The 24,995-nt window shown below is 37.3% G+C and overlaps 1 protein-coding gene across 3 annotated transcripts in view; it reads right to left on the minus strand.

Moving 5' to 3' along the window:
• PCDH10 (protocadherin 10) overlaps positions 1–24,976 on the minus strand; it is a 63,433-nt gene extending 38,457 nt beyond the window's left edge. For 2 of the 3 annotated variants that reach the window (XM_045467512.1, XM_045467532.1), the window contains exons 1-4: positions 21,438–24,976; positions 19,805–19,863; positions 19,142–19,248; positions 10,922–11,227 (exon numbers count right to left, since the gene is read on the minus strand). In XM_045467512.1, coding sequence (XP_045323468.1) covers positions 10,922–11,227; positions 19,142–19,248; positions 19,805–19,863; positions 21,438–24,068 — 3,103 coding nt within the window. In that variant the 5' untranslated portion in view covers positions 24,069–24,976. Of the gene's footprint in view, positions 1–4,535; positions 4,813–10,921; positions 11,228–19,141; positions 19,249–19,804; positions 19,864–21,437 lie in introns of those variants that run through there. The other variant, XM_045467521.1, reaches the window with a different exon arrangement.
• Between the last annotated feature and the right edge of the window lie 19 nt (positions 24,977–24,995).

Genomic DNA, 24,995 nt, shown 5'->3' on the forward strand with positions numbered 1-24,995 from the left:
ACAATTTACCGTTACACTGTTCTTTTCATTTTCTATTCTTTTTTTAAATTATTTTTAATGTTTATTTATTTTTGAGAGAGAAAGAGAGAGACAGAGTGTGAGCAGGGGAGGAGCAAAGAGAGAGAGAGACACAGAATCTGAAGCAGGCTCCAGGCTCCCCATTGTCAGTGGGGCTTGAACTCGCAAACCGCAAGATCATGACCTGAGCAGGCAGGAGTCAGACGCCTAACCAACTGAGCCACCCAGGTGCCCCTCATTTTATTTTCTTAAGTGCAGAATTAACTCCTGCTTTCATGTTACCAAGCTAATGCTCCATTTACTTTCCAAAATAAAACCCAAAATGTAATGATCACATATAGTCAGCTTGCTATATCTTCCAATATAATTAAGAAAGCTTGTATGACTACTAGGTTTAAGGAGTAGGCAACTTGACTGTGAACCATTATTAACGGCTGTTTCATTTTTTGTTTAATTGTGAGGCATTTCACAGTAACTGACACCAGGGATTTCCTTAAAATTCAGCAGAAGATAATATGATACCAAAAGGGGAAAATTCTTATTATAAGAGAAATAAGTCAGCTTGATAAAGATTCAATATTTGACAAAGTAAGCTATTTAAAATCTATAGTCATGTCTTCCTTTTATAAATTATTATCATATATAATGTGAAGCTTCACATTTTTTAAGTTGTAATGCATACTTTTAATAGACACAATCTATGTTATATATTTCACATAAACAATAATTAAATAATTATTCAATAATTTAATAAACATTTTACACTTAGCTTTTGCCCCCTACACATTTCCCCAAACTTCCTTCTAAAACTATGATTTCTCAATTTCTGTTCTTGGATAGTCAATCATCAATTGCAATTCATTGTGTGAGAGGGAATCAAAGGCTTTAAGAAACCATTTTTTTTCCCTTTCAGAATCTCTAAGAATAAGTCATCTATATAGAAACAGGAAGGGAAGGAAATAGATAAAAACCTAGGCTTCCTCAATTGCTTTTCCTTTGTCCTCCAGTAAAATTGAGTTTCATCTCTTTCACTCCTTCACCAGCCCCAATGCCAGGAAAAGTGTTTTGCAGGAAGTACATCACAGGTCTAGAAAGTGCCATTCTACCAAATCACAGTTGACATATGCCTGCGTTTGTAGTTTGTAAAGCTTTCTAGGTAAAGTGTTTCCATATCTCTCAGGAGAAAATACCAATGTCAGGGTCAGGATATTTCCCATAATGTGCAATTTACATCTCTCAGGATGCAATATAGATCCATTTTCTCTTTTCTGCTCTCAATAAAGACAGATTAACCGATCACTATCTTATCTGTGTAGTATTTGTTTAAGCACTTAACATTTGTTAAGTCACCTCTCCTCTTTCTTCTCAATTCACAGTCCCTCAATCCTTTTAAACTCTAGTCAGATATGCTATTTTCCAAAATGTTAATCTCTTTATTTTATTAACTCTCCCTTCAGCATCATGGGTGCCAGTTTGCCACAGTCCTCTAACCTAGACTCAAAGAAATGTGAAATACAGACATTACGATTTTTCTACTCTCTTGTTTTAATCTGGTATTCAAATCAATATATTTAAATATTTGTTTCTATAAAACACCTCTAAGTTAACAGATTATGTTTCAATCAAAAATAAAGATATAAAGACAGGTACCAAGCATTTCTGAAAGACTAGACATGACAAGAATTCAAAAAAATAGCAAGATAAATCATGTTCAAGGAGAAGACATGTTAACTGGTCTTTTTAGCTTACACATTTTAGGCTCTGCTGATTGCTTTCCTTGTATTAACAGAGAGAATAACTGGCTATTACATTTTAGTGAAACAAATACATTATACTATTCCACTTATTCAAATTATATAAAATCGAAAACCCAGAAAAACTAAATTTGGTTAGGGGCTAGGATAGTGGCACCCCCTGGGGTGGTCATAGCTGGAAGAAGACAGAATACAGGACTTTTTTAGGTACTTGTAATGTTTTGGCTACTCGACCCAGTTAATGTGGCCACCGATTACACACGTGAGCTCATTTTGTAAAAACTGGAGTTATACATCTGTGATTTTTGTATTTTTCTATATGCATATTATACTTTAATAAAAAGTTTAAAAATAAAAATGAGTTGTCATGTATGGAACTTATTTCAAGCATGAATCAAATTAATTGTAAGTGTAAATAATATTTATGAGAAAATTATGGAGATGGGAACAATAATTAGACAATCAATGATAGTAAAAACTTTCTTGTTGAAGAGGAATAGGTTCTTGTGGTGATGTTAAAAATAAACTTCATCTTTAATAAACATACGCTGAAATAGTAATGGATTAAGCAGTCAGAACCCTGGATTTGCTCTAAAAATGTGAGGAAAAAGACAGTATGTTAGCATTTGGATGAAATAAATTTGGCCAAAACCTGATAATTGTTTAGGCTGGAGAACCTGGAGAGTTTAGTACTATTCTCTCTATTTTATATGCTCGAAATTACCCATCATTTTTTAAAATGTTTAAAAGTAAAATTTAGTGGAACTCTACGAGCTCCGAGTAGTATTGTTTTCTGTTACCATAGTTCTCATAAAAAAAGTTTGAGGTAAATCAAGAATCAAGATACATCTACCAAAACCAAACTAGGTTTCATGCTCTCCAGTGTAATCATCTGAGGAGTATTTCTCTGGCAAACAAAACTTAAACCCACACCATTAGTAACTGGCAAGGGGACGAGTTCTTGTATAAGGTTTATCAACAGTGGGGAAAACCAGTAACGTCGTTTTATACTAATTTTACAGGTTCGCCTCCAGATTTTCTATACATTTTCTAAGAATAAAATGATAGCAACTGTCAAACTAGAACATTAACCTTCCTATCTATGGACCTATTCCTAAAACTATTTTGATTAAACCTACAAGTGAGATATTTCATCTTATGTACACCATCAGGTATATGTCATCAAGACAACACGTATGCTTATTCTACTGTTGCCGTTGTTGACTCCGAACTTTCTACCATGTGTTGTAGTTTGAGACAAAACCCAATGATATGTTCAGTGAGCTATGAGACAGACCCTTCCCCATAGCTACTTCTTTATCCTGGGTTATTCAAAATTTAACTCAAGAAATATACATTTGATACTGGCTTTATTTATGTATTTCTCCTAGGCCTGGGTCTTTTCATCTTCTTTAAGGCACTTATTTGACGATTTTAACAAAAACACATTTACAACTATGCTTTTCATGGAATAATGCAGTCATTGGCCAACTCTCAGCTGAAATATAGTGACTGGCATAAATATAAACCTTAGGACACTTGATAACAAACGAAGTCACTTTTCTAGGAAGTATAAAATATATGATTAAATATCCAGCACAGGTAACTTGGAATCTGGCACAGGATTGTGGCTGACAGCAACATTAAAAGAGGAGAAAAAGTCCTATTCATTACAATATTTTTGCAAACAATAAAAATAATGTTTTCCTCGTAATACAAACACCTATTTCCTCTACAGGTCAATTTTGCTTTAATGTGCAATGTGAACTGGTCCTCAAAAAGTACAACAAGCACCTTAAAAAATAAAGAAACGGACCAAAACCGATTGCCACTTATCTGTTTCTCAAAAAGTGCCAAATTCTCATGTTTAACCGTTTCTGATACTGAAGTAGCCATTAGTTAAATAATCATGCTCTGTTCTTTCTCTGGTAACTGATAGATATAATTAAAAATTAAATTAAATTAAAGACATAATGCTTCTATATGGGATGTCTATATGCATAAATGCATCCATATAACAGAATCATGACTACAGAACACAGAAAAAGGATTTACAATCACTTGTTGAGCTCATTGTTGAGCTCAATGACTTAAAAGCTGTCAGTGGTAGTTTTTGTTTGGTTTTGTTTTGGTTTGGTTTGGTTTGGTTTGTTTTGTTTTGGTTTGGTTTTGGGTTTTTTGTCATTGATTATTTAATAACACTCTACTGGCCAGATTATAAAAAATTTGTTGAAATGAAGTTCACATATACTCTTTCAATCCTCACAGTTAAAAGAAATGTATCTCCAGGAGAAAGAATACAGTATGTGCCTAAGTATAAGGTACAAATATAATTTCATGCAATGTATCAGTTAACGAATCAGAAATAAAACCCTGAATTTTATCTGTGAAAATTTCTAGCTTATAATTTGTTTTCATCCGTGTTCTTTTGTATGTAATTACATTTTCGGGATTCAGTGTTTCCAAATCTTCTATACTGTCCCCACTTAAACTGATGTAGGTGATTAGGGGCCACTAATGCAGTAATTAGGAAGTCTTATGAACCTTGATACAAAACTTCCAGGATTTTATTACACTTTGGGAAACATTAAATTGACTCACATTATGTTAAGTTCAGTCTTGATTTGAGAGTATTATTTAATCTTAAACACTAAACCTCAGAGTACAAAACAGTTTCAAAGCTCTATTATCTAAATGACACTATCTGATTCCTATTAAAAGGACTTCAGAAGACGCAGACTCACCCAAAAAAAGTCTGGCACATTGAGTATTGAATAATGTTTAATGATATTTATAAGCAATTGAATTTATATATTCCAGACTTCTTTACAATATCTTTATAACTCAATGCATTTAAATTTTGACCCACACATCTTCAGTATGATGAGGCAGGAAAAATTCCCAGGTAGATAATCCTTTTCATTGAATAATTCTATTTATATTTTAATTGATAATCTTCCTTTGTTAGGCTCACATGACGGACAAATGCTTATATGGATTTATTTCCAATGTACAAAATAAGAAAGAGGATGGAAATGATCTGTAATATAAAATCAGGTATATAAATAATATTAATATGCTAAATGTTTGCTCAATAAAATGCAAAGTATGCACCAAATAAACTGCTTTAAATAACTGATGGGAACTCACACATGGAGTGTAAAATACTGAATAAAGATATAAATTACTTTTAGCAATTAAGTTTTTTCTATATACCCTTAAATATATATTTTATTGAACTATATATCTGTGAATTCAAAAACAGAATTAATAACATGCAAATAAGTAATTCCTACATGGGAATTATATAAGAAAAACAAGTGATGATACCAGAGGAAAATTTGGATCTATTAACTTTACAAAGAAATGAAAGATGGGACCGAAACCATGAGAGCTGTTAGTAAATAAAATATGTCCAAAAAAGCTTATCTCAATGACATGGTAAGAAAGGGGAGTACTTAGAATTGTAAGAGAACTAACAGGTATGAAACAAATTTAACACTTTTTTTTTTTAATTTTTTTTTTCAACGTTTATTTATTTTTGGGACAGAGAGAGACAGAGCATGAACGGGGGAGGGGCAGAGAGAGAGGGAGACACAGAATCGGAAACAGGCTCCAGGCTCTGAGCCATCAGCCCAGAGCCTGACGCGGGGCTCGAACTCACGGACCGCGAGATCGTGACCTGGCTGAGGTCGGACGCTTAACCGACTGCGCCACCCAGGCGCCCCTTAACACTTTTTTTAGGATATAAGTTCTTAGAATGAATCAAAGGGAAGACTCAAAGCATAGAAAAACTCCACCTATATACATAACAAAGCACCTTGGTTGGGTGCATTTCAATATTTTGAATGAGTTCAAATCTACTTCCCCTTATAAAAACTTGGAGGTAATAGCACCAGAGAAATACAACTAATTTAAAACATATTTTAAAAATTAGAAGAGAAGAAAGTTTGCCTGGAGATTAAAAACAACAGCAGACGTGTGTGTAAATGAAAAGTATAATGAGAGCATTAAAGATTATTTGGATACTTTAAAAACACTCATTCAGCCAGTCATTCATTTTTCATCACATAATTATTTAGCATTTATAATATGCATAGCCGGGTAATGAGTCTCAATACGCCAAGAGAGTATTGGATACTAACTAGTTCCAATGCACCCAAAGGCACACATTTTAAATGACATGTGATAAGTCACAGAGAAGCACTGATGTCTGAATAAGTAAAAACGAATTGCCTACAGAAATTGCCATATGTATAGATGTACAAATGAACTGTTCACCTCAGAAGATTTTTACAGCTTCCGATGTAAATCATATTAATTGAGGTAGACCATTACTTAACGAAAGAAGAAATAAGATAATATTATAATATCTCATTTATCTGGAGGTACAGGAAAGTTCCAGGCAGCTGCTGCATCAGCTAACTGGAGTAATGATACCAGTTGTGAACAGATGATCATTTTTCTTTTTTTTTTTTTTTTTTTTTTAACATTTATTTATTTATTTTTGGGACAGAGAGAGACAGAGCATGAACGGGGGAGGGGCAGAGAGAGAGAGGGAGACACAGAATCAGAAACAGGCTCCAGGCTCTGAGCCATCAGCCCAGAGCCTGACGCGGGGCTCGAACTCACGGACCGCGAGATCGTGACCTGGCTGAAGTCGGACGCTTAACCGACTGCGCCACCCAGGCGCCCCCAGATGATCATTTTTCAAAGAAGTAAAATATCATAAAATTCAGTGAACATTAAATCTAACAATAGATATGCAGAGAATATGAACTGGGATTGAGTTATCATTTGTTCCCTGTTCACGGAGTTGAGGTGAGTAAATTATGTCGATTATGAAAGATCAATTCTTAATCACTAAACAAAGGAATTTAATGAAAAATAGAAGGACTGGTGTGATTCAAAGACTAGAGATTTGTCACAAAGAGATAAACTAAAAAAGTGAGAAAGTTAGGCTCACAAATCTAGAGCTATTCTTATAGAGAAGAGTGAGAGGAGCAAAAGTCTCAAAAATAGGATATTATAGAAAAGTAACACAACTTGGAGACAAAGGGAACAGAAATTAACGTAAGTACTAGGAAAAAAAATAATCCTGAAAAAGATGTGCATCTATTTAGTGATGTATGGAGCTAGGAGACAGGAATGTTAAAAAGGCCACATACAAGAATGCTTCTTTGTGGACTTTAATATTTGAAAAAGTGATGCTATGTTTATGACATTATAGGAATATACAAATCCCAGAGAAAACACTATATGAAGATATGTAAATATGAGGGTGCTGTGTGCCAATAAGAGAAGTTGTTTATTTTGAATCCTATGTACACTCTTACCACACTATTGAGTTCAACAGATTAAGAAAACTCACAGAAGGCAGATTGAGATAATGAAGGGATGGAAAGAAATGTGACTAAACAAAACATGCTCTACAATTTTAATCAACTGAAAACTTGAAGTGCACCATAGAAATAACATCGATGCCCAAAAGAATTTTCTCAAAATGACGTTTACTGAAAAGAAGTCTACGTAAAGTGTCAGCAATTTTTCAAATGGGATGTTTCAAAAGTTCTGACACCTTTTGTTGTGTTAAGAGCAAATTGAATTGAAGTTTCAAGGGGATTCAAAAAGTAGGCAAAATTAAAATTGGGTCAGGAGACAGCTCGTAATTTTTTGGCATGCACGGACTGGTCTAAATGATGTGTAATACGAAGGCAACATGGACCATGACACTTCAGTAAATCGTTCTTTACAGTTCTAGAAACCTAGAATATTTCATGAATACACTATTTAAAAATTAATTATGTCACCGTATTTCTTCATTTCATTCAACATAATTTATTATCTCATGACCCTTCAAATTAATGAAAAAAAGATTTTCACAAATATATTTTAGATGAAATTTCATTGGTTATTGTCTTTTGACTGTTGCCAATTCTTAGGCACTGATTATGTTTATCAACAAGAAATCAAATTTCCAAATAATGAATCCTGAAATCCTGAAATCCTTTGTTTCATTTAGGCTTATTTGAACCGAAAGATATGTCTCATCCACTGACAAAATCAATCGTTAAGTGATGATGTTCAAAATGTGTAGCCAAAATCATGAGCAAGAATGATTGCAAAAATAACATAATTGTTTTAACTACTGGGTTTTTCTAAATTACCTTGATAATACAGCTTTTATCAACTATTCTGGAACTTAAACTATTTTTATGTTCCTTATTTGCTGATATTATTCAGAATGTGTCATTTGAAAGACTGATTTTATATAAGGTGTCTATAATACTAAAGAATTTCATGAAGTCTTCACTATAAAATGTGATGTTATTTTTAAAGTCCAGGTAATATTTTTTGTGTTTCATTTTAATAAGTGTTCAAAACAATGATTAACTTTTATTAAAAGTTAAAGGGATACTTTAGAATTTCTTATTATTCTAAAAAAGGTAAAGCCAAGCTAAAATTCATCAGCATTTTAAGATAAATCTAAACACTGAGTTTTGAATATGACCATATTCTACATATTTACATTTATTTCTTCAGTCCTTCAGTGTATCCCTTTGGTTTTTACCAGAGTTTTAACAAACTACAATATCATAACAAAAATAAGAGCAAACAAGCTCATAAGGTGTTCGTGACTAACGAGTATTAATAGAAACTTTCAAAATCGCTCCTGATTTAAAAACGAACTTTCATTTCATTAAATGCACCACGTATATTCTTCACAGATCTTTTCTTACACATTGGAAAAAGAAAAAAAAGAAAAAATATAGCTGTATGTGAGCATTTCTTTAAAAAAAGAAACACAGAAACTACTTTCTTTAACATGTGCATACACGTACTTTTATGTAAAAGTTGGTTTCTTGCAAGTTTAAATTTTAAATTTTGCAATCACAAGTATAGAAACGGGAAGTCCTTGGGCACAGACAATGATCTCATTTGTATTATTAAGCATATTACCATTTCCTCATCATTTTATAAATGGCAGTGGTAGCTTCATTAGGCTTTATTTTTAGAGCTCTACAAAATTAACCAAATATACAGTTGTTTTTCTCAACATCAAAATGTACGTTATGTTTACTAAAGAACTAAATGCATGTTTAGCAAAATAAAACTCTATCTCAATAATTATTTAAACATTCTGATTCAAAATAAGTTATAGATGTCAAAATTTTAATTTAGTTACGTAAGGGACATGCTTTCAATTTAGGAGATGAGAATACTTCCATTCCTGATGATAAATAATACAAATATGAATGACTACCACCATGTGAATTTGGAGGGCAAAATGGTCAGGCATGGTTTTGATTTATAGTTTATACTATTAAATTAACCATAAAAGTGACTATGTCTATTAATATCGGGCTCATGATGTAATTTTAAGTTAATATTAAACACTAAAAGTTGAAGTCATACGAATAGCTAAGGAGAGTATAAGTAAAAACAACAAAATACTTATATTTTTGCTTCTTTTTCATCTAGGGCACGCTTCATCCCAAACCCTAAATTTTGAGTGGTGTGAGCTGGCTAAAACAGAAAAAAAATAGTTTTTTAAAACTAATTTATTCTACTGTATCTGAGTAATATGGAAAAAAATCTTAATTTTCTTAATTAAATGATATACAAATTCTTTGATTTCTAGCAACACACATAATAACTATTTTAGGTTATTTTAAATCACTAATGTGTGTAGATGTGTGAGCTAAACTTTAGGACTTTAGCATCCAAATTTCATCAGTTATGATGCTAGACATTTCAATACTTTCTAAGTATGTGTGGTCTCCTTGTATTTTATAACGCCAAAAAATAAAGCAAAATAAATATCAATAGTTTATAGACAGGAGTAGTTATTTGGTTCTGAAATGATATGGGGTAATGGTATTTCCAAGAAATATGAAAAGTTGAATTGAATCCTTCAAAAAACAGTTTAATCAGTGTTGCCATCACAATGTATGTTTCCAATGGCAGATCCATTCTTTTATCAATGTCTAGAGTAGTAGTCTTGTCCTCCGTGTATTCAATTCATGCCTTTCATATTTACATTCATGAGTTAAAATATATGTTCTTCTAGTTTGTCTTTCCTTTAGGTATTTTTTTCTATTTCCCTACCATTCTTGAAGTCATGAAAGTAATGATACATCTAGAAACTGTTTTATTTTTGTTTCTAGCTTATGATCCCATGATTTTCTTTTCTTTTCTTTTTTTTTTTTTTTTTTTTTTTGTACTAGGGGATGAAAGTAAGAAAACACCATGTACGTTAGATTTGCAATACAAAATAAAAGTCATCTTTTGATTGAGTCTTTGTGAGTTTCATCCTTATCAAGTATTAGTTTATGTGGTTTGACCAAACTATTGAATTGTCAGTGGTATTTACTGATTAACTAAAAGAAAAAAAGATTCCTATGTAGCAGAGAATAATAGGATAATTTCATTACCAAGACCCTCAAAGAAATATACTACAGAATCTCTAAGCATTTTTATTTTCACTGTGGTTGTATAAAATAATCCACTTAGAGAATATGGTCCCAATATTGAAAGAGAGGAGTACAATTTTGAACATCTCCATTGTTAGAAGAATGTATTATTTTAAGTAAATGAAGAATATTGCTTTATTCGTATGTTTCCATCACATAGTTCCTCTGATTCTGACCATATGAACATATTACTAAATCACGTTGAATGGTCAAAGTGATAGCTGCGCTGATTTCTTAATTTAGCCTAAAATGTTTAATGTCACTGTGGGAAAAGGATGATTATGTGAAAATGCTGGCATCAATAAAAAAATGAGATCTCCCAGTGACTCAAGTGTCAAGAGATGTTTTTCCATCTTAATTAAGCCCTTCAAAACACATGGAAATCAAGTAAGCAAGCGAGCAATATTCAAAGGAAATATGAAATGCATTTGAAAAATGTTTTCAACATCAAAAGTTATGTTTGATTGTTGTCAACAACCATGTCCTAACACAGAAACCTGTCTTCCTGTTAAGATATTCATTTTTCCATAGTAAAGGACTGCCTGCATCCAAGAGTCACTTTTATCTTTGTTTCTGAAAAACAACCTGAGCTCTATTTTCACTAAGAAGAATGGCATGTTGAACTTTATTCCCTCAAAGGGAATACTTTGATAAAGGCTTTTATGTAATACTTACTCAAATATGGTGGTTTGTAAGGCGCTCGTGTATTAGACAGCAGTCCATCCAGCTCCTTCCTCTCCAGGGTGCTGTGAAGGGCCTTCTCTTTGCCAAAGGTGGAGAAAGACCTCTCCGCCCCAGGCTGGGCTTCTGGAGTTTCAAACACCTCAGTGTCTGGAACAGAGTCCATGCCAGGAACATGCAGATTGCTGCGATAATCCGCAGCCTGGCGTCCATCCGCGGGGACAAAAGAAGGCATCCAGCACCGATCTGAATGGCCCAGCGCTTTACATTCCTCAGTACAGTTGGAGAAGAGATCCATGCCTGTAAACAAAAGGGAAACTATGGATCCAGGTTTCACTAATGTGAAAGATTACAGGTAGCATAAAGAGTGCTGGGTGAATGCGTTTTAACAAATTTTTCTTGCCTTAACCTCACAGACATCAAAAATGTCTTTGTACTATTGTGCAAAGGGTTAGACTCTTCTAGCAAAGAGGACCTTAAGGTAGATAGATCTTTCTAAAATTCTCAGAGTTGGGAAAAAGCTGTGGGAAAAAAAAAAACAAACAAACAAAAACTAGGGAATGGTGAGTAGAAAAAGAATGAATATTTTTAAAAATCTCTGGTGAAATTCATAATAGAGAAAAATATAAGAATAAAGCTTTTATAATCCATAATCTCTAATGATGATAAGGCATCCAACATGTTTATTTTTCCCTTAAAGACAAAAACATCAGAAATACATAAAGCACAAATGATGATATTCAGATTAAGAAATCTAGACATTAAACAGAAAGTGAAATCCAAGAGAAATACGGCACACATATTGATAAACCAATAAATAACAAGAATGAAACAACATTTTGTGAGTGGCCAAGAGCATGCTTTCTTAGGATCTCAGAAAATGACCCTAAAAGGTATAGCTCAATGACATTCTGGTAGCCCATATTACTTATTATTCGCCACTGCAGACAAACCCAGAACAAATGACTATAATTAGTGAAACCAAGGTAATCAAGTGTAATGTGAGTCAGCTGCAGATACTATTGACAAATACCTTATTACTTATTTCACACTGGAAACGCTTGTCCTAGTGAACACAGAACTGTTTCCTTACTAATCCTAGGATACTAAGATTTCAAATGACACCTTCAAGTTTCATTGTCTCCCACAGATTGACAAGACTATTAAATATTATCTGGTTGTGACTCAAGAAAGCTCAGTTTCTTAGGCAAAGCATAATAATTTGGAGCATTATAGAATACTATTTGACATTCATTTTGGTAACTACCCCTATTCAGAAAAACAAGTACATAAACCATAATCACATTTTAATATTTTTCTAAACATACTAACACATTTATTGTGCATGTTTTTAAACAGGATCAATTTAAAATAACTCAAGTATGATTATTCTGCATAAAAGAAGCTCTCAAATGCATGAGCAGTCTGGAAAAACGATGAATTTCTTTTTTAATCAACAGAGTCATATTTATTTAATGAACCCATCTGATTGTTTCTTCTTACAAATATCAGGAGTGATTTTGAACTCTTGAGTTTTGGTTTTTAAATTCCTAATGGCCTTTTGTCACAAACTGCTTTACGTGTTTGTGTGTGTATATATTAACATCTGTATATATAAGGTATAGAAAATAATTTTTTTCAGAGTATTAATCTTCTAGATTGTCCACAAGTATTTTGGAGATAAGAACAGTTAATTATGTAAATTATGTTTAAAGAAATAAAATGAATCTTCTTATCATATATTAATCTCACTTTATGACTTTTTTATTTTAAATTAAACTATGTATAATGCCGAGTCTGGCTTCGATTATAGTGTTCCATTGATAATTGTCATGCATAAGCCTTGAAATAAATTACTGATCAGTGAACTGTTGAGGAACTTAAACGTGAGCTGAAACCTGGATAAGGAACCAGGTTAAGAAAGCATGTAAAATATGTCAGTGTTTTTTTGACACCAGGGTAGCTGAGGTTTTTTTTTTTTCCCTATTTCTTCACAGAGATATTTAGAAAGAAAAAGAAAAAGGAAAGAAATTGATACACATTGACATCCTAGGTTGGTAGAAGCTATAGAACCAAAGAGATTTATATTTTGAATACTGTACTAGAAACGCTCCCTATTTGAAATATGATAAAGCAAAAAAAAAAAAAGATTTTTTGATAGATGGAATTACTGTTCAAAGTAAAATGATTGTGAGCAATTATTTATTTTAAAATTAAATCCAAATCATAATTAAGTTTGAAGTTGGTGGAATTAATACAAATATTAGGATAATACTACATTATTAAACCATAATAAAAATGGATATTAATGCAAAATTTGGAATACAGTTTTTTCTCACATGACCGATGAATATCATTTTAAATATACCACATGATACCATTAACAATCTTTCCCATCTTTTTGAGCAGCTATACTCTCAAGTACTCTCCTAATTTTAAATGTGATCATCTGTCTTATAGAAAAATTTTAATAAACTAGTCTCTCAAAATTATTAAGATGTTGTATGTGTTAGGAGGTACTTTTAGTAGAACTTGTTTAATTAAATAGTTTATACTCAGTTGCGCCCATTTTCTTTCCTTGAAGTGTCTGGTTTTCTGATCTTCGGCTTCTTTAATTATTAGAAACTAGTTAAAATTCTCTCAGACGATGTAATCAAGTTCCCACGAGTCGAGAACCCATACAAAAATGATATCATGTGCATAACAAGAAAAATGAGAAATAGGACGAAGTTTTATGCTGGAAGAACAATTTTACTTGACAGAGAAAACACTTGTAAATGATGTTCTTACTGAATTCATGAACTAGTCTTTTAAAAGTGTGATTCCCACAGTAATACCACACAGCTATATGTAACCAGAATGAAGGATAAGGTGCTACAAACTGTGCATGAACATACTCCACCAGTTTTACTGACAAAACAAGTGTACCAGTTTCTCAGGAGGAAAATGTCAGACTCAGAAGCAAAATTAAAAAATAATAACATAAAAACTACATCAATACATGTCAAATCATTTGTCTTTTAGATACATGATTTGAGAACCAAGTAAATATACCTGTTACCATTCCTCACTTGAGGGAGTCACTGAAAGACTAACTATTCTTTTCTTTTTTTTTTTCTTTTTTTACCTTCTTTCATTTATCGCCAGTCCCATTAAATATACTGTTTAATGGCCAAATAAATAGAAGTATATTTAAGTTCTGTTGTGATAAATGACTACATGATATACAGGAATGCCAGGTCTTCTGGGACAGGTGATGTATTAAAATGTATGCTTTTCACATTGCTCTTGGAATTTTTTAATAGCTCAAAGTGAAGGCCCCAGAGAAAATAAATTTAAGGTGATTTTTATATTTTCTCATTCAAATGCCCCTAAGTATAGAACCTGTGAGATTTGTTTAGCAGAAAAATACAGGCCAAACCTCAGTTTTGAAGTTTTGGTAATTTCTAAGAATCATCTCAACATACACACACACACACACACACACACACACACACACACACATACATATATATACATACACATATACACATATATGTATATACATGTATGTATGTATATACATACATACATATATATATATACATATACACACATACATATACATTACTTGAAATTTCTTCTCCTAGTTATTTATTTTTCCCACTTCTCAGAAATAATCTCTTCTACAAGGCATGACAGCTGATGTGATAGACTGCTTGTTATGCAAAGATATATTTAGACAAATTTTAAAATACATATTTTTGAACTGGCAAGTAACTTGTTCTTTATAGTCAGAGGCAGTGCTATTACCATTGAGAACAAATCATGATTTCAAAAATATTATAATTGTATTCAGTTTGTGCTGTTTTCTGATGAATGTAACAGTATAAAGTCATGTGTGCATTTCTTTCTCATGAACCAAGACTTCATAAAAATGCTTAATTTTTCGTAACACGATAAATTAATTTTAAAGAAAATCGATACTTAATTTTTTGAGGAAATTTCCAGTCTTCCTTTAACCACTTACCAACAACAAAAAAATGGAGAGATATTAATTATAACTGCAAAAATTGGCATAAGTTTTAGGAAAAGATAGCTTGGACGCAGATATTTATCAACATGATTCACTCATGAAAAAAATCAAAACATGTACATCAAAATTTCTCCTCACTTATCAATCTTCCAGTGTGTTGATATTTTTCTCCATTTTCTCTAATATTTTGTCATATGCTTTTTCCAATTATAAATCTCTCTGTAGCATCAAGTGGCAGTTCAGATTTTCACCAGTAACACGAATAAGCTTTTGCAAACAATCGTATAAATTCACTTTATTTACAAATCCAGATGCTAATCTGCCAGTATCTACATTCTGAGTGGAGCTGGGAAAGGGAAATTTGTATTGATGATAAATCAAAAATTGTCTTGTTGGTCTTGTAAGAATGGTGCAATCGCTGAATATGTTTCATGGTATACTTTACAAGTTTGGAAATACTGGCAACTCCAGTCACTTTGTTTTTTTAACATGTAGCCAAATTTTGACCGCACATCCTGCATCGATCTCAATAATTAAAATTAACACACCTAGTCTAAGTTTCCTTGTAACTGAAGGTCAAACGTACAAGGAAGAGGGGTTTGACAATTTTCAGGTAAACTATAACATGTAACATTAACAGAATCATTTATTAGATTGTCCTTTTCAATATATTTTTTAAGAGGACACAAATATTAGAAATAAATTGATAAGTCTAATAGTGTGCATATCACAAATATTTAACAAGCGAGGCAAAAAATTCTTATAACTAAATATATCTCCTTAGATGTGCCTGTAATAATGTTAAAATGTTTAAGAATATGCAACTAAAATTTTTGTATCAGTATTCCAAATCAGAAAAAAAGATATCTTAATCTCATGATATAATAAACCAAATTGAAACCATATTTCTTTTAAGTACACTTTGACTTATTTGTGGCTATTTAAGCTGTGATTAATCAGGTTTTCCTCTTGTGATGGTTTATGCATACATTTACCACATCTCCCTGGACTTCTGCCATATCTAACCAATACATCAATAGCACACTGAAAAAAACGGAAAGCACCTTGACAAGGCTATAGAAAGAAAATGCCACAGAGCAGTGGTCAAGCCGAAGAATTTCACACATGGAGCCAGGTGCAGTAGAAAACTGAAAAAGCTTATGTGATTCTCTGTGCAGCTGCCTCCGTGTTTAAAGACCTTCTATGAACAAGATTGGTGACTCCAAATGGCTTAGAAAGGAGAAAAGCAAGGGGTGGGGGGGGGTGGGGTGGAGAAAGAACAAAAAAGAAAACTATTCATAGTAGAATAAATAGAAGGCATATCGAAATAAATAAATACAAAATAATGCTAACAGAAAAAGAAATCAGGGATAAATAAAAAGTTAGCAAGTTTAAACAGGTGAAGCACTGAGCTAAATAGTGTATATAATGAAATATGGAAGAAGGTACAAACTGAAGTAGAGATTTCAGAGTCTGTATCTTTCTAATGTTATTTTTCCATGGCAATCTGGTGTTCTTCCCCTAAAAACTAGCTCAGTGAGATTTGCTGATGTGTATGAATTTTTTTTTCATATCCTAAACCTGGATATAGACGTGCTATGAATAATATTTCCTGAATATTACACAACTAGAAGATCATTAGTACCTGGCATTACAAGAAAATAAAACAGATGTACCTATTTCCCTGAAATGGGCTTAACTTTTAGGAAATATTGTAGCCACTTGGTGTGAAGTTTATAGGACACAACATCAGTAGGGACTGGAAAAAGTCATTAAGTAAATGGATTTCAATTCTCTGCACTTAGGGTTTCATACTTAAAAAAAAGAAAACACTTCAAAATCATTCTTACCATAAAATTAGACATATTAAATCTGATTGCAATTCAGCACACAAAGGTGAGATTACTTCTTAATACAAGCGTGTCATTACAATTCTAAAAGAGCAATTATCGCACTCAGTATGTTGTGCCTGCCTTGTAACTGCCAAGGAAATACAAAAGTAAATTGTTAATTCTGTGATACTTTTCGTGTTTAAGAATGTAAAGACAGAGGCAAATTTTACCACTGATAAAGAAAAATACAAACTGCCTTGCTTTTTGGAAATTTTTCCAGTACACAATGTAGCATTTTAATTTTCCTTGTAATGCTTTGACATCTCAAATAATTTGAAAGAAACATTACCGAAATGGCAACAGTGAGTGCCTGTGAAATAAAACAGCTACTGGGAAGACGCATTGATAAGAATATATTCCCATCCATCTTCCAAATTTAGCACTTTTTGCAGATGTTTATTCGTTTCTCTTTCTTTGGTTAGGTTATTATGGCTCATTATGTCTGAGGGACTAAACTAATTGAAATGTTCATTGAAATTGGAGTGCTACAGAAAAACAACAACAACAACAACAACAACAACAACAACAAAACAAAGCAGAGGGTGGGGGAGTGGGAAAAGAATAAAATGCACCCAAGGAAACATGCACCAGATACTCTGTTTTAATATTAAACATTTTGTTTTAAAAGTTTAAAAAAGGCTAACTTAAATTAGAAACCCTGGAAAAAGAACAGGAATGAGCAATTCTACATGTACAGCTTTTTAAAGATAACAATAAATCATATGCCATATATAGGCCAAAAATGAAAGGGACTTTGTACTCAAATATAAACTTCTGGCAAGATCTGGTTTGTTGTCAGGTTCCCAGACACTAAATAGATGCTCTGTTCACTTAGCGTGAAGGCCCGCAAGGGGCAGGGACCTCCGGGGATTCTTGGCAGTTCTCAAGTCTCATTAGGTCTGCATATTAATGACTTGCAGCAATATAAAGAGACCCTTGAGCAGCCTTTCCCCCCCTCCTCCTGCCTGTGTTTCCCAAGGCTAAGTCAGCCTCAGACACAGCACACATTGGCCAAGTGGGAGGCTTGCAGTAACCACTGCTGCCAGGCGACCGTGGGGTGTGGGCTGCCCTTTGACACACTGCCTCAGCACGGTTTAGAGGTCCACTGAGTGTGTTAAGGAATGTGTGCTCTCTAGGACCAATATTACCTTGAGAATCAGGACTCTCTCCCTCTAGGGTTACATCGTTAACCAAAATGGAGCTCAAAAGCATGTGACCAGAGTTGAATCCAGAGATGGCCCAATGATGGACATTTTTACAAGTCACAAAAGTTAATTCATTCACCTTTCCATTTCTTTTCGCATGTCAGAAAACCACAAAACTCAAAAAAAGAAAAATTAAAAAAAAAATACAACAATCACCCTTCTTGGTTGAAAGGCCAACGAGGTGGAAAATCCAACCTCATTTAATCCAACCTCAAATATGAAATCATTTTCATCATTGTAAGGTACATATTTTATTTTTAAAGTGTCTTCTTTAAGTATTAGTAAGCAGAGTTATCGGCATCCTATAAAACTTCACAGTTAAATTTATATAGACAAAAGTAAAGCAAATAAACAATGTAAAACATCTGTGTCACATTGTAACCCCATCAGTGACTACCATTAAGCTCGTATACAAATACACACAGGGTTCAACTTTTGACAGGTCATGGGCCTTATTGAAAATATGAGGAAATCTAGGATGCTCGAGAAAATACACATTATCAAATGTTTCCTAATGTCCTGAAGCCTAAGAACCCAGCATTGGAAACCCTGCTTTCAGGCTACTCATGACTTTTCATCACCATTCCTTCTACCATTCAATACTCAGTGGCTTACAAAATGCACTGCTCTCAAAAGCAAGAAATTTTGATTCTAGTTCCCAATCATCCAATTATTCTCTTGTGACTTTGTACAGTTCAATCAATTTCATTCATCTTCAGCTATTTCATCCATAAACAAGTCTAATAATACCTTAATTGACTAAAGACTGAGGACTGGACCAGGTGAGAAATCTATAGCTCTTTGTATGCAATACAATTGCACTAAAGAACATTACATAAGGAAGAAATAGCTCATATTCTAACATATTTCACAATAAATCTCTAGCTTTACCTCTCTGAAGGAACATCAAATTTTTATAATCCTCTTTGAATATACACTTATCAACATAACATGACACCATTTTTTCTGTGGATTTACCAACATTAAACCTACAGAAAATTACCTAGGACATCATTCTTTCTAGATTTATTTAGAACAACAACAACAACAACAACAACAACAAAAACCATAAAAGTCAGCATTGCTCTTTGAACACACTTACCAGCTGACTGGCCGCGGTTGGTGGCATCGTGATCACTATCTCCTTGTTCACTGTCTCCATGACCACTGTCCTTAGAGCTTACTATGTCGGCTTCCTGGAATGCAGAACTAGAAGTACAAAAACGTGAATATTAGAATAAAAAAGGTGAAGAAACACAGAAAATATTCTTCTGCCACCACATGGTCAACAATGGTGCTGCAGATTCATAGACCTCTCCGTTGCCTTTATTTCTGCATAAAGCTGGTTTTCATCACCTTAAACTTAGCTCTTTAAAACTGAGCATAGCAGGTGGTTGAGCCCTTAAGGCGTAACTAGCTTAGCCATTTTCTATGATTAGAGTTATGTATATGTTTATATGATTTTCATAAAAGATAGTATCCACCTGGAACAGTTAGGGAGACTATCAGAAGCAGCGTAGGCGTGTAAATTGATAAGATATTCAAATATATTCAGTAAGTTGTATATAAATGAAATATGCCCAGATTTTAATGTATTGTCTAGGAACCCCAACATAATCGGCATGTATGTTCTGCCTTAACTGGAAATGCTTTATACATTTTATATTTTAATATTGAATAATACCCCTAATTCCTAATTTTAGTAGGTTGTAAATTGTCCACACACCAAGGTAGGAAAAAAAAAAAAAAAAAAAAGAGTCCATACCTGTTAACTCGGCGAGGTCTGTCAACTAGATAGCTGAGCTCTGCTCGCTGGTGTTTAGTCTAGAAAAAAAATAAATAAATCAAGAGCATTTGAATGCTAAGGGTTTAACTAACAGTCCTTTTTTTGAGGTAAGGAACTGAGTCTAGTTTAAGTAATTGTGTGCATTTTTATGAATTTTCAAGCTATTCTAAGACCTCACCCTAGTGACTGCTGGGTAAGGGGTGGGGGGATATGCAGAGACACTCAATCTAGACTTTCAGTAAAGGTTAAAAAAAAAAAAATTCCAAAAATAAAAAGCCAATTTTAAACGTGTGTATGTGTGTTTTTAAGGAGAGAATGCAAATGACCTCATAGCTAGGGCTCATAAACTATTGTCCCTAATAGAGTCAACCTAGGTAAACTCTACAGTCTTTCTTTCAGTGGCCTAAAACAGTGTTTAGGTGCATACTGGTTGACACAAGAAAAACAGCACGCTCAATAAGCAAAAAGTTTGGATATTTTATGGAATTATTTTGTTGTTTATTTTCAAAATGTGCTTAAGATACAAATGAACTGTACAAATATTCATGAAAGTCAATTAATAATATCTAAGACTCAAATAAAATAACCTGCCAAGAAAGGAATTCATAAAGCCCCCCCCCCACTCTTTTCCCCCTCCAAAGCCCTCTGCATTCTCCTCCCCCCACCTCAGGCATCCACACACCTTTTCCGGTCCAAACTTTCTAGTACATAAATCAACCCTGTTCTCCCCCTCCCTCCCACCTTCCAACTTTGCCACTTCTCCATCTTTTAAATAGAAATCGGAATTGACAAGCCAAATTCTTTGAGGAAGAAAGCCAACAGTGATGATTTATCAAGAACAGTGGCAAGAGGTGATTATTAGTTAAAAGATATATTTAAGGTAACAATTGTTTAAGCCTTTCTTTAGTTTACGCTTACAGGGGTTTGTGCCAAAGTAACTTCATTCAAATTCACACTGTGTGGGCCTTGGGTTTCAAGAGCGTCTGTAAATGCTGTCCAGAGCAGAACTGAAGACTTTTCTGCAACCCGAGTTCAGGGGACAAGGATCTGATAACTTATTCGCTAAAACATGCATTCGAGTTTAGACGACTGTGCAAAGTTAAACAATCTATAGCTTACTTTTACACGCGACTGAAAGCATCGATAAACAAAGCAAACAGCATTAACTTTATTAACGCCTGGGACAAACGCAAAGAGAAAAAGACCTTTGCCGGTGCCAGAAAGTCCCTCCATCACATTTCCCTCGGTCCCCCTCCTACTTTTCCCTTTACCCTCAGAAAACTGAGAAGGGAAAGGACTGAGAAGGGGTTAGGATTTTAAAGGAACGATGCCCGAGGGAAGAAGGAAGGTCCAAGGTGGCAAAGCACCAAGGGGAGGAAATGAAAGTAAATGTGGAGGGGTGGAGCGCAGAAAATTAGGGACAACACGAAGTTTAGGTTACATACGAAGGGGTGGGATAGCCTCCCCCGCCCAATTCCTGCCCCCACAAAGATACAAAGAAGTTAATATCCTAAATATAAATACAGAGTGCACCAGAGATACAAGGGCCGGGCTAGAGGAGGCTTTCAGATGGAGGAGATGAGAGATGGTGGTCCTTTCGCTTCAGCCTTACCTCGTTGGACAAAATGCTTCCGTTGGAGATGATGTCGGGCTGCTGGTCTGTGTAGCCGGTGACGATGGCCCCGCAGGGGTTGTGCTCAGTGTCCGTACTCCGCGAAGGGCTGCAGGGCTTAAGGAACATCAAGTCGGTCTTGGCGGACTCAGGGGTCAGGCAGACTTGGTAGCAGTAATTCTGGTTGTGGTGGTGGGAGCCAAAGCCCCCGGACTCCTCCACCGGCACTTGGGCCGGGTTACTGGGTACGTTGGAGCTTTGCACCAGCATGATGTCCGACTTGCTGAGTTTTTTCTTGCGCGCCCGGGCTTGGCGGCCGCAGCAGGTCGAGCCCCCACCGCCACAGCAGCAGCAGCAGAGGCAGCAGTCACTGGCCAGGCAGGTGTAGATGTTCAGCTTCTTCTCTTTTTGGCAACGCACGGCAAGCACGATCATGGCTAGCAGGAATATGAAAGACACCGAGCCCAGCGCAATGATGAGGATGAGGGTGAGGTCCAGCGAGGTCTCCCCGCCGCCGGAGCGGCTGGGGCGCTGATGCTCCCCTGACCCCCCGCTACCGCCCCCGCCCCCTCCCTGGGGCTCCACGGCTCCATCCACCAGCTGCACCACCAGTGTGGCAGTGGAGGACAGGGGCGGCTGCCCGTGGTCGCGCACCTCGATCACCAGCTCGTAAGGCCGCTGGGGGTCGCGCTTGGCCGGCACCCGGCGCGCGGTGCGGAGTTCCCCGGTGCGCCAGTCCATGCGGAAGAGGTTCATTTCGTTGCCCCGCACAATGCTGTAGGTGAGCCGGGCGTTCTCGCCGTCGTCTGCGTCCACTGCGGCCACGCGGGTCAGCAGGTAGCCTGGCTCCGCCGACCGGGGCAGCACCTCCCGCGCTGGAGTCCCGTTGCGCCCAGGCAGGGGCGCCACGATGGCAGGGGCGTTGTCGTTCTGGTCCACGATGAGGATGTTGACGGTGGCGTTACCGGCCAGAGCCTGGGGGCTGCCGGCGTCCCGAGCTTCCACCTGGAAGCTGAAGTCCTTGAGCTGCTCGTAATCGAAGGAGCGCAGGGCGTACAAGTAGCCGTTCTCAGAGTTGATGGACACGTAAGTGAAGACGCTCATGCCCTGGATCTGGCACTCGAGGATAGAGTAGGCTAGCTGGGCGTTGGCGCCCTCGTCGCGGTCTGTGGCGCTTACCGCGTAGATATAGGCGCCGGGCACGTTGTTCTCGGTCACATACACGTCGTAGACCGGCTGGCTAAACCGCGGTGCGTTGTCGTTCACATCTGACACTTGCACCTGGATCGACTTACTGGTGGAGAGCGCCGGCTCGCCCCGGTCCCGAGCCACAACGGTCAGGGTGTAGGAGTCCCCGGCCTCTCGGTCCAGGGGGGCTTCGGTCACGATCGTATAGTAGTTCTTGAAGGAAGACTTGAGGCGGAACGGCACATCCCCCAGCAGCTCGCACTGCACCTGCCCATTCTCCTCGGAGTCGCGGTCGGTCACGCTGAACAGGGCCACCACGGTCCCGGGCGCCGCGCCCTCGCTCACCGCCTCCTTCACCGTGCTGAAGCTGATCTCCGGAGCGTTGTCGTTAGCATCCAGTACTCGCACAAGCACCTTGCAGTGCGCGGGCACCGCGTTGGGGCCCAGGTCCTTGGCTTGTACGTACACTTGGTACACCGGGCTCTCTTCATAGTCTAGCTCTCCGCTCACCTCCAGCCGGCCAGTGCGCGGGGAGAGTCCAAAGAGCTCCCGCGCCCGGGGCGAAATGTGGCTGCTGAAGGAATACACGACTTCGCCATTCTGGCCCTCATCTGGGTCTGTGGCGTTGAGCTGGATTACGAGCGTGCCCGGCGGCGAGTTCTCTGGTAGAGACACAGTGTAGACGGGTTGGTCGAAGGCGGGGACGTTGTCGTTGGAGTCCAGCACTCGGATGGTGAGTAGGGCAGTGCCGGTGCGCTGCTGTTGGGGGGGCAGGCCCCCTCCCCCGCCGCCTCCCCCTCCTTCTCCTCCTCCTCCCCCTCCTCCCCCGTCCACCGCGGTCAGCACGTAGCGGTGCACCGCTTGCTGCTCTCGGTCCAGCGGCTTCTCCAGCACCAGCTCGGCGAATCGGTTGCCATCCCCCTGGGTCTGCACGTCCAGGGAGAAGTAGCTGTTGGGGGTGATCTCGTAGTCGCGCAAGGAGTTGGTGCCCACGTCTGGGTCGAAAGCGCTCTCCAGCGGGAAGCGGGTGCCCGGCGTGGCGCTCTCAGAGATCTCCACAGTCAGGTCCGGCTCCGGGAAGGAGGGGGGGTTGTCATTGATGTCCAGCACTTCGATCTCCACACGGAAGAGCTCGAGGGGGTTCTCCAGGAAGACCTCCAGGTGCAGGACGCAGGACGGGCTCTGCTTGCAGATTTGCTCGCGGTCGATCTTCTCGTTCACGTACAGCACCCCGGTCTCCAGGTTGAGGTCCAAGTAAGGGGTCCGCGAGTTGGGCACCGTTTGAAACCTGCGAGCTGAAAGTTTTGTAATGTCCAAGCCCAGATCTTCAGCGATATTCCCCACGAAAGTGCCATGTTCCTGCTCCTCCTGCACTGTGTAGTGAAGCTGGGAAAAGACTCCTTCCACCATCCAGAGCAAGGCAAAGAATAATAGCACAATCATCTCCAAAGGGAAAGGAAGCAGCTTCCCGCAGCCAGTCAGCCACCCAATCACCTCCCCCACCACCACGAAAAAAAAAAAAAATCTTAAAAAAAAAAAAACAAAACAAATAAAAGTACGCTGTGTGGGGGGCTCCTGTGGCTTTCTGTCCTGAAAAATCTTATTCCTTTTGCTTCATTTTAGGGCTTCCCCCAACTCAGCCTCATTTTTCAATCTTAGCGCAGGAAGGGTGACAGGCGTCCCCTTTCCTCATCGGTAATCTTCCCACTGACCAATTAATAAAATAATAATACAATAGTCAGCGTCCTTTATTCCGACAGTCTTGGCGCAACGCGGCGCTGGCAAATCCCAAGGAGGAAATTTCGATATTTCAAGACTGTCCTCGGTTTGTCTTCTTGCTGATGGGAGGAGAAGGAGGAGGAGGAAAAGAAGGAGGGGGAGGAGGAGGAGGTGGTGGTGGCGGCGGTGGTGGTGATGGTGATGGTGGAGGAAGATGAGGAGGAGGAAGAGGAAGAGGAGAAGGAAGAGGAGACGCTGCTGGCACCGCTGAACATGCCTCAATGTCAACGGCTGGCAAATGCAAAAGGGCTTAAAAACAGCAAGAGAATTTTTTGCCGGAAAAACATAGAACGGCTCTGCAGCATAAAACTTTCATTCTCTTCATTTCTCCGGATGGATGTTCTTCTTGGCATTTTCTCCTCTTTCGTTTTATTTGTATTTTTTGGCTCTCATAGTTTTGTCTTTCTCTGTCCTCATCTCCAGCATCATTTGCCTCTCTAGAAGTGTGATGAGCGGCTTCTTTCCTGCTGTTTTCTTCCCAAGCCTCTTTCCCTCTAACCTGTCTCTCTTCCTTCCAGTCTTTCCCTCCTCCTGCTTCAGTCCTAGAGACTGTGATCTCGGCTGGCAGTTTCTGAGCTCCGAGCGCTCCGC

This window comes from Leopardus geoffroyi, chromosome B1 (genome assembly GCF_018350155.1).
Source record: "Leopardus geoffroyi isolate Oge1 chromosome B1, O.geoffroyi_Oge1_pat1.0, whole genome shotgun sequence".
NCBI classification, from domain to species: domain Eukaryota; kingdom Metazoa; phylum Chordata; class Mammalia; order Carnivora; family Felidae; genus Leopardus; species Leopardus geoffroyi.